This window comes from Marasmius oreades, chromosome 8, assembly GCF_018924745.1.
Source record: "Marasmius oreades isolate 03SP1 chromosome 8, whole genome shotgun sequence".
Taxonomy (NCBI): Eukaryota; Fungi; Basidiomycota; class Agaricomycetes; order Agaricales; family Marasmiaceae; genus Marasmius; species Marasmius oreades.
The window spans coordinates 3227644-3240924 of record NC_057330.1 but is presented as its reverse complement, the minus strand read 5'-3'; the positions used below and the strand labels follow the sequence as shown (position 1 = coordinate 3240924).

General features: G+C 47.3%; 5 protein-coding genes across 5 annotated transcripts; 4 read left to right on the top strand and 1 right to left on the bottom strand.

Annotated features, from left to right (window-relative positions):
• Nucleotides 1–2188: 2188 nt before the first annotated feature.
• E1B28_012941 (uncharacterized protein) lies at nt 2189–3146 on the top strand (the record flags this gene model as incomplete). The annotated part of the gene is made up of 3 exons (XM_043158094.1): nt 2189–2191; nt 2575–2882; nt 2945–3146. The coding sequence occupies 3 exons, from the start codon at nt 2189–2191 to the stop codon at nt 3144–3146; spliced, it is 513 nt and encodes a 170-aa protein (XP_043005466.1).
• Nucleotides 3147–4390: 1244 nt separating this feature from the next.
• Nucleotides 4391–6020, top strand: E1B28_012940 (uncharacterized protein; the record flags this gene model as incomplete). Its single annotated transcript, XM_043158093.1, has 10 exons — nt 4391–4474; nt 4533–4551; nt 4615–4849; nt 4915–4947; nt 5000–5021; nt 5081–5159; nt 5222–5368; nt 5441–5528; nt 5591–5714; nt 5790–6020. The coding sequence occupies 10 exons, from the start codon at nt 4391–4393 to the stop codon at nt 6018–6020; spliced, it is 1062 nt and encodes a 353-aa protein (XP_043005465.1).
• A 1021-nt stretch (nt 6021–7041) lies between these two features.
• E1B28_012939 (uncharacterized protein) lies at nt 7042–7712 on the bottom strand. Its single transcript, XM_043158092.1, has 2 exons — nt 7650–7712; nt 7042–7592 (listed from the first exon to the last, which is right to left on the bottom strand). Exons 1-2 carry the CDS (start codon nt 7657–7659, stop codon nt 7117–7119), a joined length of 486 nt encoding a protein of 161 aa, XP_043005464.1. The 5' UTR covers nt 7660–7712; the 3' UTR covers nt 7042–7116.
• Nucleotides 7713–7788: 76 nt separating this feature from the next.
• APS2 (AP-2 complex subunit sigma) lies at nt 7789–8713 on the top strand. The gene is made up of 7 exons (XM_043158091.1): nt 7789–7841; nt 7902–7961; nt 8026–8097; nt 8163–8283; nt 8345–8397; nt 8456–8586; nt 8637–8713. The coding sequence occupies exons 1-6, from the start codon at nt 7818–7820 to the stop codon at nt 8555–8557; spliced, it is 432 nt and encodes a 143-aa protein (XP_043005463.1). The 5' UTR covers nt 7789–7817; the 3' UTR covers nt 8558–8586; nt 8637–8713.
• A 1779-nt stretch (nt 8714–10492) lies between these two features.
• E1B28_012937 (uncharacterized protein) lies at nt 10493–13199 on the top strand. Its single transcript, XM_043158090.1, has 4 exons — nt 10493–10589; nt 10667–10672; nt 10728–12134; nt 12496–13199. The coding sequence occupies exons 3-4, from the start codon at nt 10923–10925 to the stop codon at nt 12754–12756; spliced, it is 1473 nt and encodes a 490-aa protein (XP_043005462.1). The 5' UTR covers nt 10493–10589; nt 10667–10672; nt 10728–10922; the 3' UTR covers nt 12757–13199.
• The last annotated feature ends 82 nt before the right edge of the window (nt 13200–13281 follow it).

Genomic DNA, 13281 nt, shown 5'->3' with positions numbered 1-13281 from the left:
AAGATGTCGGCGAATTATTTTACCGTTGCTCTTCGAATCTGAAGGGGCAATACCATCGATGAATATCACTATCGGGGGTTTGTAGAGTAGAAGGTTGAAAGGGTGACCTAAGGTTACCCACGAACAGGTAAAGAATCGACAGTTGACCGAGATACATAATCATGTCTGCGATGTAGAAGTTAGCCATCAACTGAGTCCCTGGTCAGTCTTGAGCACCACGAAGAAATAACGCGGATATCAATGAAGACCTGGCAGGGATCCCGGAAAGACTTGTAAGTTTTGCTAATCAATCTTCATCCTCACATGCTCGTTTCCGTCCTGAAATTCTCCCCGAATCTTTCCATTCCCTGCCTCTCGTGCGACCCTGCACTATCCAACCTCGCATCACACCGAACCACACGCGCGTTCAATTTGGATATCGCGTAGTCAAATATGCATCGGAGAAGGTGAGTGCCTATTCCTCGATTCTGGCATGAAGGTGAGCAAACAATATGAAGCGTCCTGCTCATGACAAATTAGGATCGGGTTCCTTCAAGAACAAGACTACAACGGCTGCAGGCTGCCCGCCTGGACTCTCTCCAGTGTCGACAAAGGCACCAAAAGAAACCCTTGCCCGCCGGCAGGCAACTGAACGTAAGAAATGTCCGAAAACTGAGCCAGAGAACGAGGTGTGGGTGACGTATCGTTTGTGTAGTAGGAGGGATTCGCGAGACTGTGACATCTTTGTTTTCAAATCGTTTAGCTTTGGAAAAGACGCACTAGGGCTCATCTATGTGCTGGGATATATGCAAATAATGGGAGGAGAAGAAAGCGCGACTGATGTAAACGGCCTCGGACTCGCCTGTTGGAGATATTTGTACTAGACGTTCCTGCCAAACAAACCTCTCTTTTTTTTTTTTTTTTTTTTTGTGGAGCGTTGTCAGAGACAGAGGTGGGCAAACGCTTAGGCTGTCCCCGGGCTTAGGACTGTCCAGCAGCCGGCCGGGCCGAGAGTTAACATCGGTGCCCTCTCCCCCCGCTAGGATGCAAGGAATTGAAACCTCGCTAAATGGAGTATACAACAAACCTCTCTTTCTTCCATGATCCGATTTCTCTCGTTCAGGTAAGAGTGTAAGCTTATGTTAATGCCACAGACTACTGACCTTTATAAACAGAATATGCAAGGCAAAATTCGACTTTCTAAGTGGTATGTGCCGTATCACAATGACGAGAAGGTGCGTTGAGTCTCCTCAAAAATTATACCCCGCTTTTGTTGGAATCTGTCATCACAAAAAATCGCGAATTGTGATATACTGTTACACAGTTTGTCACCACGTGTCAGGACGTTGAAACCAGATACTCCAATATCATTCATTATCTTTTGCCGGGCAGATTACCAAGTCAATATATTTTTCCATCATCTATCCGGTATGAATATTTTAAGTTGTCAAACCCTGAATGATCTCCAAAAGGAAATAATGTGGAGTTCATTCACTCCCGAATTTCTGACTTCGTCATCATAGCGTACAACTCCCCAATAATTTTTTTGTTTGCTTATCTCATAATGACTATAGCTTGCCTGATGTAATAAATAAAATAAGCTGGTTGTGACAGGGAGTCCTTCATGCCACAAAATTTAATGGGGTATCATTCAATGTAGGGCTTCTACATTAGGACAAGGGGGTGCCTTTGTTGGCCTTGTTAGATGTATCAGCAGTGACCATCTTAGAACTGTATAATATTCAGGATCATCACCTGTAGAGCAGGTAGAGTAGTAGATGAGTGCATATTACATGTCCTAAACTCAGATTTTGAATGTGGGGATGAACCTGTACGTCGTAGGTATGGCCGGCGCGCGCGCGTAACGCAATCAAAATCGCTAGCACCAGGCCTAAATTTGACCTTCAACAAAATAGTACTTGTAAGTACGAACTAACTTACTCGGTACTGCATGCATGTGACTGTTAACTTCTAAAAACCGTAAAATATACTAAACCAAAATATAATAATTATAATATGTTACTCTATATATAGCTTGCAGTCACGTCAATTGGTATCAGAAACAGAAATTAAGAAATCCTTGATATAGCAACATCAAGTGCACCATATATGAAATAATTACGCCGAAATGAGCATTACAGATTTTTTTTTGCCCCGGTGTAGGGCAAACATGATAATGTCATATCATGTCATATCTACATTATATTTGATGGTAGGTCGTCAGATAAGTGATAACAGCAGATGAGGAGCCATCGTAATTAGCGTTTACCCCCGTGGTTTTAATCCAGTATAATCCAAAATAAGGTATCCCATCATCTGGCAGGGAAATGATACTGATTCTGGGATAAGATATCACAGGCACGTCATGATAATCCATTATCCCAATCCCCGGATTTTTGTGATGGTGGTTTTGGCCCGATGCCGGGACCGGCGTGGGGGTCACGTTCTTAGTACTGCGTATGTAATCAATCCATCCCTCTCTTTGCCTCCATCGCATCGTTGCGTCTCGAGTTCGCCTCACGGTTGTCATCATCTCTGTGAGATTGTTCTGTTGTCTCGCATCTATACCCGCTTCCAACATGCTTCCCATCGCAGAGGTCTACCTGTAACCCTCACAGGTTGCCCTATCTCCATCCTGGTTCAGCCCACCCCACCGACTTTACAGGCCTCTCCGGACATCATGGAAAAGCTATTCGGATAACATGCGCCGCTTGGTATCTGGTATTATCCTTGCTTGCGGAGCCATCGTCGTTCTGTAGGAAGTGGAGGGAAATTCGGGACCTTGGGGATATCAGCAATAAAAGGAGTGCTACTGCATTCGAAGCTTCGAAGGAGCATCATGGAAAGATAGCGACGGACTTCCGGCACGAGAGATCCTGCACGAACATTGATTACAAGAGTTGGTGAGCAATAGCCGTTCCCTCCCCTTACATGGTATCTTACGTGGTATTTATGTTCACTTCAGCCAGCTCTTCGTGACCCTCAGTACAAGTCCAGGCTTTAGCAGTGCCTTCGACGCGTCGCCTCCCATAGGACACCGCGCTGCAGTTGCCACCCCTCGCTCCGGCATCATCCATGCGCCATCCGTCAGACTATATCGTGTACATCTTGGTGAACGGAGAACTCCACGTCAACGGAGCTCAGAGGCATTGTTTTCTCTGGCCTAGCCTACCCTCGTCGCGAACCATTGGCGTCTGCGTCCAGCTCTCTCTTCGGAAGCCCCCGTCAGAGAACCTTTGTTAGGCAACAGGAGAGAACTATGCTGTTCGATGGTGCTCCCGGTGACATCCGTTGATAGCCTGCTGTTGTCTTCTTGTACGGGGCGCCCCTTTCTCAGGAGAGTATCAGGGCCTGTGAGATTGCGGAAGGAAGCTTGTGCGAGTATGGTTGGTGAAGGTATGCTCAGGTTCAATCCCCGCTGGGCTTTACGTTCAACTGACTTTCTATTGGCCGGGTTGTAGTTATCACGGTGTGTTAGGGAACCGGAGGTAACTCACCCCGACCTAGTGGCGTATCTGGCTATCTAGGGTACATCCAGGTGATAGCCTGTACGCACGCACCTCATTCCAAGCAACCACCACGATCTTTTCTCGTCTGACCGGATCCGTCTCCGATGCCCCGTTCCAACGGGGTCTTAACCAGTAGAGAAGCAAAGAACAGCACGTTCAACTTTCCTCGCTCCGACTCCTGTTACTATCCCACTTGCACATTGTAACACGTACCAATGAATTGACCATACTTAACCCATTCTTATCCGTCCACCATCGTGGATTCGTGACACCCAAATTTATGCATATTCAGATCGCCTGTCAATCCTGAACAACGCATGATGTTGATTGAGTTTTCGGGTTAGAACCTGTGGAGTTATCAAGATGCGGGAGAGGAACATTGTGCCTGTGTGTGCAACTGATGGCCCTGTATCACCCACAATCCACTACCGTGAGGGTTCCCACGGAGCGCTGAACCCGTCAAAACCATACTCAGGCCGTGGCTCGGAAGCGAGCTACGTATGTGCAAATAGGGCGTATTGTGTATGTTCCGCCAGAGATTATTCGGCGCCACATCAAAGATACAAAGATACTATCGGCCAGAGTCGAAGTCTACTGATGTTTTACCTGGATGAATTTAAAACAGCTCGCACGCCGCTTTATGGAGGTTGAAACACATATTGGAATCGCTCCAGGAGAGGCAAAACTCCGGCACTCACATTCGCATCAACAGGGGTAAAACTGCGGGGAATATAACGATCTCTATCAAGTCAGACCAAATCAACCCCATCTTCAGCTGGTATAGTCCGTGCTAAGCCCTTCTGGTACAGCAATGATCGGATCATGTCGACTGAGCTGCGATTGATAAAGGAGGTCAAGGGCGAGCAGGCTTCCAGTTGCTCGTTCACTCACAACGATTCAAAATGGCCTCAGGGGACCATGACCAGACCCTATCGGAGTTTCTGACCGCGCAGCAAGTCGTAATCCTCCCTATTGCTACTCTTTCGGTGCGTGGTTCGGTCTTTGTCTTCCAGGCGTTGTTATGAAACCTCAGCATTTCCTTAGGCCATCTTCCTAGTCTACGGTGAGGTCTCATCCAGACATCAACGGCCATATTTTCAAACATACTAAGTTGTCAAGGGCATAGGGGTGTATGCCATCATCTTCGGGCTCTGCATCCAGATTCTCCACCGGCGTAAACAGTCGCAGTTGGGATTATATCGGATCTGCACTATCGTCTTGTTCATTCTAGCAAGTATACGAGTTGTGTTGGACACGTATGGTTACACCCGGCAGGCGATTATCGACTTTCTTGCTGCAAAAACCAGAGATTATGAACCGCTGGACAATTACCTTGGGGATGATGGGCAAATCACTTGGCTGTGCGTGTTAGCTTTCCTTTTCCCCTCTCGATTATGTGTATTCATATTGTCATGGTGTTGACTAGATCTATCGTAAACAACGTAGCCGTGTGTATGAAGTGAGTGTACTGGGCTCCTTTCATAGACACAACCTGACAGACTGCCTGACAGTGTTGTGGCCGACCTTATGCTCGTGAGTTCTATGCTGAAGTTAATGACCGAGATTTACATCTCATCGTTCTACGGCTGTAGATCCACCGTTGTTACATCCTTTGGGGATCGCGTAGAGTTCTTCTGTACACCCTCGGTGCCGTGACGATTGCTATCAATTGTATGACCGCTTTTTATTATTACAGGCGTCAGTTCAATGCTAATCATAAATGACACAATCAGGCATAGGCTTTGTCGGGGCTATCCTCGAGTCCTACGCTCTGGGTGATCCGTCAACTAGGAGGCCTTTTCACGTTACAGCCGATCGTATGAGCACGGGATGGCTCATCGCGATCGCGGTGTTCAATAGCTTGTTATCTCTTCTGACTGGTGAGGGGTTCGCTTTCAGCTGGGGGTAAACTCTACAACTTCAGAGAAACTCACCACCTTTAATTTCTATAGGTGGGAGAATCTGGTGGATCAGTCGAGAAGCGCGAAGATATATGGGCCGACCGGGAAGTACGAGATATAAGGCAATCGTATCAGCGATGTAAGTCCAGATATCAATACCTCCGAGTCATCATTAAAAGCTAACACAGGGCTCATTCACAGCATCGAGTCAGGGACGTTGTATCCAGCCACTCTGATAATCACGACGGCAATATACCTCACATGGGATCCGGAAGCCCATGGGAGTATCCCCGTTGATCTTGGTCCTATCTCGTGTCTCATGTCGGTGAGTGCGCTTGCTGTTCATTTTTCCAGTGTATTTAAAACCGACTCGATTACTCAACCCTTTGCAACCTTCTAGGGACTAGCTCCTACACTGGTCATCGTGCGTGTGGCGTATGGCAAATCGGTTGATAGCGTTCAGCAGGTCATGTCCATACACTTTCTCGATCAAGAGGCTCACATCGCCACAACGACGGATTCGAGCCTCAATCGGCGTCCCGGGAATAACATTTTGGAGGGGGTGTCTGCTCGTGAAGCCAATTTGGAAGATGGAAAGCCAAAGGAGTTGGTAGACGGGCGGATGGTGTAGTAGATTCAATTATGTACTCAGTATTGACCATGCCGCTAAAATACCGCCTAGCTGACATTGAACCTCTCGGCCCAGCGGAGTTGAATCATTCACGTCACTTTGAAAATATACGCCACGTTACACGTACGTACAAGAGATAGTCTTCAACATTTGCGATAGAAGCAGAGATACTTTCCGGGGATGGATATGCGAGGAGACAAGGAACAAACAACAATCGACAAGAAAACTTCCGAATTAAGAATTCCGTACAGTATACGTACTTGATCATCCGTGATGAACGTATGTGTAAAGCCTTCATAGAAGAGGCCGACAATACGACACCACCCATGAGAAAGTCATCCATAATGGTCCTCAATGAGTTCTTGCACTTTCCGTCCCTTCTCACCATGAGAGTAAACTTTAGGCGCGTGTCAAATCGGCGGAGGCCAGTAAATCCAAATTCCGGGAGTCTTCGGAGAAGACAAGACACTCGCTGAAGCGTGTCGGGGCCGAAATGATTGGACATCGAGGCGTATACAATCGCAATTGGAGGAGTTGTTCATCGGAATCGAAGGATCCAGTGTGGGTGCACGAATTGCCCGAGAGGGGTTCCCAGGTGTGCCGACCACCGAGTCTTAGAGCTAATCTCAAAGAAGCCACCTAGGTCTAGGGACAGAGAACTCGGAACGGTATTGGCGTTACCCGCACCGATGTTGCTAGAGCACAGTAGATCTAGATCAATGGCGAGAAAAGGGACAACAATGGACAGGCTTGTGGAAGATGGGAAGATGCTGGCGTGTAAGTTTAGCGTTGCTCGTTGGAGTTTGATTTGGTTCACTATTGGAGCAGGTCCGTCGATGGATAACACTGTCGGGATAGTAGAAAATGACCCAAGGTCATCAGCGATGAATGCACAACAGTTGACCGAGTCACAATGTAGAATACTTCTGTGATAAAAAGGTCAATCGTCAGCTGAGTCACTCGCCAATCTTGAGTGCCGTGAAAAATTAACGCATGATCTAAGGGTTTTCGGGATCTTAGGTTGTAGTTGAATCCAGCATGGCTATTGACTCATTCTATGGAGACCTGGTTGGGATCCCGAATAGAACCGTCCGATTCAATATTCGACCTTCATCCTCACATACTCTATACTTTGCTTCCGGAAATTCTCCCCGAATCTTTTCATTCCCCGCCTCTCGTACCACCCTGCACCATCCAACCTCGCATCACACCAAACCACTCGTGCATTCAATTTGGATATCGCGTAGTCAGATGTGTATTGGAGAAGACGAGTGCCTATTCCTCGATTCTGGTAGGAAGGTGAACAAGCAAATTTTCTGAAGCGTCCTGCCAACGGCGAATTAGGATTGGATTCCTCCAAGTTTGGATGCGAGACTGGGAGAGGCTCCAAGAACAAGGATATGACGGCTACAGGCTGCCCATTTGGACTCCCTTCAGTGTCGACAAAGGCACCAAAATGAAATCCTTGTTCGTCTTCAGGTAACTGAACGTAAGAAATGTCCAAATTGGGCCAGAGAACGGTGTGTCGGAGATGTATCGTTTGTGCAGGAGCGATTTGCGAGATTGTGATATCTTTGAGAAGAGGCTTTTGAGAATACTTCAAACCGTTCAGCCCTGTAAAAGACGCACCAGGGCCCATGTATGAGTTGGAACATATGCAAATGATGGGATACAAGAAAAAAAGAGCGCGACCATTGTAACCGGCGGTCCGATCTGGTCCGACTCGCTTGTTAGAAATGTTTGTACCAGACGTTCCTGCCAAACAACTGGCCTCGACTTACAGCTTGTCTTTCCCCCATGATACGATTCATTCTCGTTCAGGTAGAGTCTAAGCTTAGGGGCTTATCGTAATAAAACAGACTGTTGATCTTTTACAAACAGAATCGACAAGGCAAAACTCGACTTTCTAAGTGGTATGTGCCGTACGACGACGACGAGAAGGTGCGTTACAATTCTCTCTCCAGCTACGAATTCTGCTTGTTGAAGTTGTGATTGGCGTCTTCAGGTCCGACTTCGCGGTGAGGTGCATCGACTAGTGGCACCCAGAGATCAGAAGTACCAGTCAAACTTTGTGGAGGTGAGTAGGTTGACTTTGTCGTCGTTGTAGGACCGCCATCCTGATATCTCGTTCAATACTTGCAGTTCCGAAACTACAAGATCGTGTATAGAAGATACGCGGGATTATTCTTCTGTGTTTGTGTGGATGCGAACGACAATGAGTTGGCATACCTAGAGGCGATACATCTGTTCGTGGAGGTTTTGGGTAGGTGCCGCTTGCTCTGACTACGAACCCGTGTTTCAATCATCGCCTGTGTTCCTCGTAGATTCGTTTTTTGATAACGTGTGTGAGTTGGACTTAGTATTCAACTTTTACAAGGTTCGGTAAACTCTTTTCTCGCAACAATAGACAAGACAGAAATATCGTTTTTCTGCAGGTTTACGCTATATTGGACGAAATATTCCTCGCTGGTGAGATGGAAGAGACGAGTAAGGATGTCGTGCTGTCACGGTTGGAAGAGCTGGAGAAGCTGGAATAGGGTTTGATGGCAGGGTTTCGTTGATTTGGGTGAGTGACACAGCGCTGAACGTATGGTCCTTCCAACTTATTCTCTGAAGCTATTTCACGTGTATTATTACGACTGCATAATTCAACAAACTTTCCCTCGGAATATAACTCAAGATCTCATGCCTGAATACCTTGTGGTGTTCACATAGAACACTTCGCACAAAATCTCATCCCGGCGAAGTTCTCCGTTTCGTGTCCATACGACCCATTCGACCCGGGTGATGTGCACTCGTGCCGATGCAAGAGCCGCTGAATTGAGAAGGAGGGTGCTCCAAGGTTCTCCGACTTCTGAGGGACGGATGTCCTCACGAACATTCATTCGTTCAATAGGAGGAGACGTCTCGTATGGGGAGTAGCTCGTCCAACGTGCCATCTTGACAGCCATGAGCGGCACGGTTGATTGAGCAGGTAGGTAATAGATCCATCGCCCCGCGCTTCGTTCCTTGATTCCAGACTTCTCAAGAGAGTCTACGGATCGTTATTTTGATGATGTTATTATTATTCAATGATTTGTTGTGCACTACCCGGCGGCATTGTAGGCTACATCCGCTTGAGAATGCCCAGCAATACAAGGTTTTCCTCCTTTTCTCCAATGTTCCATTCATACTCACCATCGGATAGCTCTCAGGCTCTCGCTCTTGGGGGTTGTAGGAACAAACTTGAGAAAAACCAGTTTCCTCTCCCTCGATTCTTGAGCTAATGTGGTCGTAATGTGGTCGGTTCGCTACCCCATATTTAGTCTCGGCTAATTTCTTTCACAGAATACAGGGACCCGTCTGTAATATCAACATCATGATGTCGCGAGCTTCTACCGGACTTCTACTCTGTCAATTCATTTTCTTTTGTCTAATACTTCTTGCTCCTCATTCAACTGTTCCCGCCGCTGCCGCCTGAGACCTATGGCGGGCGTTCCTTGCCAACGCGGGAATTTATGCCTATCAATGCTTTCCGGCCTAACTCCTGAGTCTGGCTTATATTAGTTGCGGCGTAAGTGGAACTTTGGGCTCGGGAAAAGTCGCGAACTCACCATCTCGACAGATTGTTCCGAGCTGTGCCAATTCACAAGGGAAAAATCTAAACAGTTCGTCGAGTTTTAAGACCTAGGCGATTTCTCAGTGAGTTTTCTGCGGTTCGTCGAGACGCTTTTCAATACTAATACCTGTGAATCTAGTGGACTTATGATTAGCTTTCCCATGGCAGTTCTCGGTTCCAGAAAGAACGACATTTGGATACATCGTTCCAACGCTTTCTTCTTTAGAGGCTCCTCATTTGTTGAGTGTGGGCAAAATTGGACGAACGGGTTTTCTCCATGCGAATACCACGTTTTACTGTCACCGATTTTTCTCAATTTAGTGCCCATGAGCGATTCCTGGACCCATGCATGGCACAAGGAATTCGACGCGGAACCGGTTGCCGTCTAGAGAATTAAAAGTAGAGCTTGCTTTTTCTAAAAAAGGGTGCGTTGTCATTTTGTGTGATCTCGATATATCCTGTTATTCGCACTGGAATTCGGTAATCCAGGAAAATTGTGGGGCACTTTGTCACTTCTGGGCAGAGCTATCACCCATTGAATTAACGGTGTTGGGGGTCCACACCCTGAGCCAGGGATAACCAGGCGAAACCACACGCGATGTCCACATGGGCGCGCCTACATGAGTTTTTAGGCGTTGTCGCGCTAGCCGCTGATACAAAAGAATAAATCTAAATTTTATTCTTATTGCTTTGTCAACATTGAACAATAAGAAGGCGATGGGAAAGATCCGACGGAGGTTGGTCGGAGGGGTCTTTCTAGTATCAAAACGACTAAAACCTCCGAGGCAACGTACAACTCTATTCTCTGTGAGTGCGATATGTATATTGATTATTTTTCGTATAAGAAATGATCTAACGTCACCCTCTTTTGTATGTTACCCCTTGTGAGATTCTGTGACTTTTACTCCCTCCAAATCCCTGGCAAGGCTCGACCTCATTTTGGCCGGATCGATTAGAGAAGAAACGCACATGTACGGTCTCTAGCCTCTCTGTTCTGTGTCGCCCACGCGATATCACTGACACGGGGTGCCTTGACAATTTTTCCCAGATCAAAGCACAGTATTAAATTGTTCGGTTTTTTCGCGGCTCATACTAACTTAAGTACGTAGAGCCGGGACGCGTCTTTAAGGAGCTTACATCAGTCCAACGGCACATTCCTGAACTGCGTTCTACCCTCCCCCAGCCAGGTCCATTCAAACCCTTTCGAACTCTTTTTTTTTTCTTCTTCCCTCACCGAATTCCCTTCTCAGCCCTCATTCCCCCACGAATCTCCTCTCTCAAAGCCTGGTTATGCGCTTCCATTCATGGAGCTGTCACTAGAAGTTTACCGCAACATCCTGAACAACGTTCGTAGTCGCGCCGATATCGCTTCGCTTTGTAAAGTTTCAAAAGGTTTTCGATACGTCGCTGAACGAGCGTTGTATAACACGATATTCGTTCGGGATCCTCAAACGACTATCGCGTTGTGCGAGACGCTTTTTCGGGAGGCTAGGATCGCGCTGATGGTCGAAGCGCTTACTATCTCTCTTTCTTTACCTTCTTCGGGTATATTGGCGGGAGGGAATGATAATGAGGGCGATGTTAGGGGTGATGGTGATGGTAGTGATAGTGGCGGACAGTATGAGGGGAAGGATGGTGAGGAGGAGGAGGAGGAACAAGAGGAGGAAGAACAGGAGGAGGAAGATGGGAGCGATGAACTGGCGGTTGCTCTAGCCATGTCTCTCGGTGGTAGTTTAGAGGGTTCCGTGCAGGTGGAAATACCTGGACCTTCGAGGGTAGACATGTCGATCACCGGAGTCGACGGGACCCCAGCAGATCCGAATCCCCTCCCTGCTGAGTACTGGACCTCGATCTCAAACGCGTTCCAAAGGACCCATACGTTGCGACATCTCAACATTCTCATCGACGGCCCTTTCAACACCTCAAACACGTGGATCTTCAAGGGCTGTACATTTAGTTTACAAAGCTTTCATTGCGACCTCGACTGGAATCAAGATCTCGTATCATTTTTCCGCACACAAGTTCATCTTCGCGACTTATACATTATAGACTACAATCCAGCCCCAACAGATACCACGGACGACGACAGGGCTGCCGAAACCAACCCGCTTGTTGATACCACTTCTGATATCGACACTTCCCGCCCCGGTCATTTGGATACTTACCCTCCGAACCCTTATCCTCGACCTCAACCTGGCCCTCCGATCCTCCCTAATCTCTCCAAACTAGAATGCACATTCTCCGAAGCAGCCATGTCCCTTGTTCAGGGTCGCCCCATAACCCATCTCAAAACCTGTTTTTCCAAGACAGACATGGAAGAGAAAAAAGCCGAGTTGGATCTTCTATTCTCTAAGATCCGCTTGTCCACCCGGAGACTTCACTCGCTCGATATTGCGGATTCTGCGTACGAAGAGACGTTCTCTATGAAGTTGGTGCGGACTGTGGTGGCTACTAGTAGGACGAGTGCGGAGTTAAGGTATTTGGGGACGGTTGTGTTGCCTATTGCTGGGCGGGAGGTGTGTGCCTTTCCTGATGGGTTTCTGCTTCTCTTCTCTTGCGTAATTTGCTTGTTTTTTTTTCTCTCTTTCTCTTTCATGCTTCCTCTTGGAGACAAATCACGTCTTCCCTGAAATCATCAGGGCTCGATCTTGGTCGAAACGTATGGACCGTCGACTTCGGGGTTCTCGTGGCGTCGATGAACGTTACGTTTCTGATGTTTTCAATGTCAAGTGCCTCACACCTGGACTGTTTTGTGTTTTGTTCATTTCATCTACCCTTTATCGGTTCATCATTAAATATGGTGCACGTTGCTAATTCTCTCTAACCCGTTCCCGTTCCTCGGTTCTTACTGACAATGCGCTCTTTGTTCTTCACTAGAGACTCACCTTTTACGGGCTATTGATGCGGTTACCCAGAATTGCATGCGTCGAATTCGAAGTGAGCGACTGGGATCCGTCGCCGCTGAGTGTAGGACTTCCTGCGTTCAAGGCCCTCGCTAACGAGCTCCGCCTATATTGTCCAACCATCACGAGGGTCATTTTCGTCCACGAGTTTGAACGAACGGTGATATCCTATGTTGAGGGTGTGGGAAGAATGGACTGTAAATGCAGCCCAGAGATTTTGTGGAGAGATTTCTGAATTAATTTCTTGGGTATGTTCCTCCGATCTTGGATGCTTCAATACGTTCCTTTATGTACGTCTCCTTTTCCGTCATGGGGCGATGATTCGTCATTTGTGTCCCTCCCGTCCATTACATTTTTACCCCTTTAATCTTAACTCATATGATGACCGCAATTTCCCGACCTCTCACCAACTTACCTACTTACAACGCAGTATATTAATTACACACTCCAAGACTCATTGGACCGTCGGATTACTGTATCTACTATTTTCCTACATACCCGTCTTGCCATTGACGCTCCTTACGTTTGATCTGTATCCCTTCTCCATCGATACCCTAACTGATACCATTCCTTCCCAATGCGTTCCTTCGTATCTCGGACTCATCATACCATCATTATTTGCATATTACTATTGAACCTGCTGTGTTTTGAAGCCCCGATAGCCCGGGCGGTGACACGATATCGATACGGGAATGGTAGGTTCGAAGTTGCCATATATAGCAGGAGCGGCAATCTTTGACACGTGCCAAACTCAAACCCT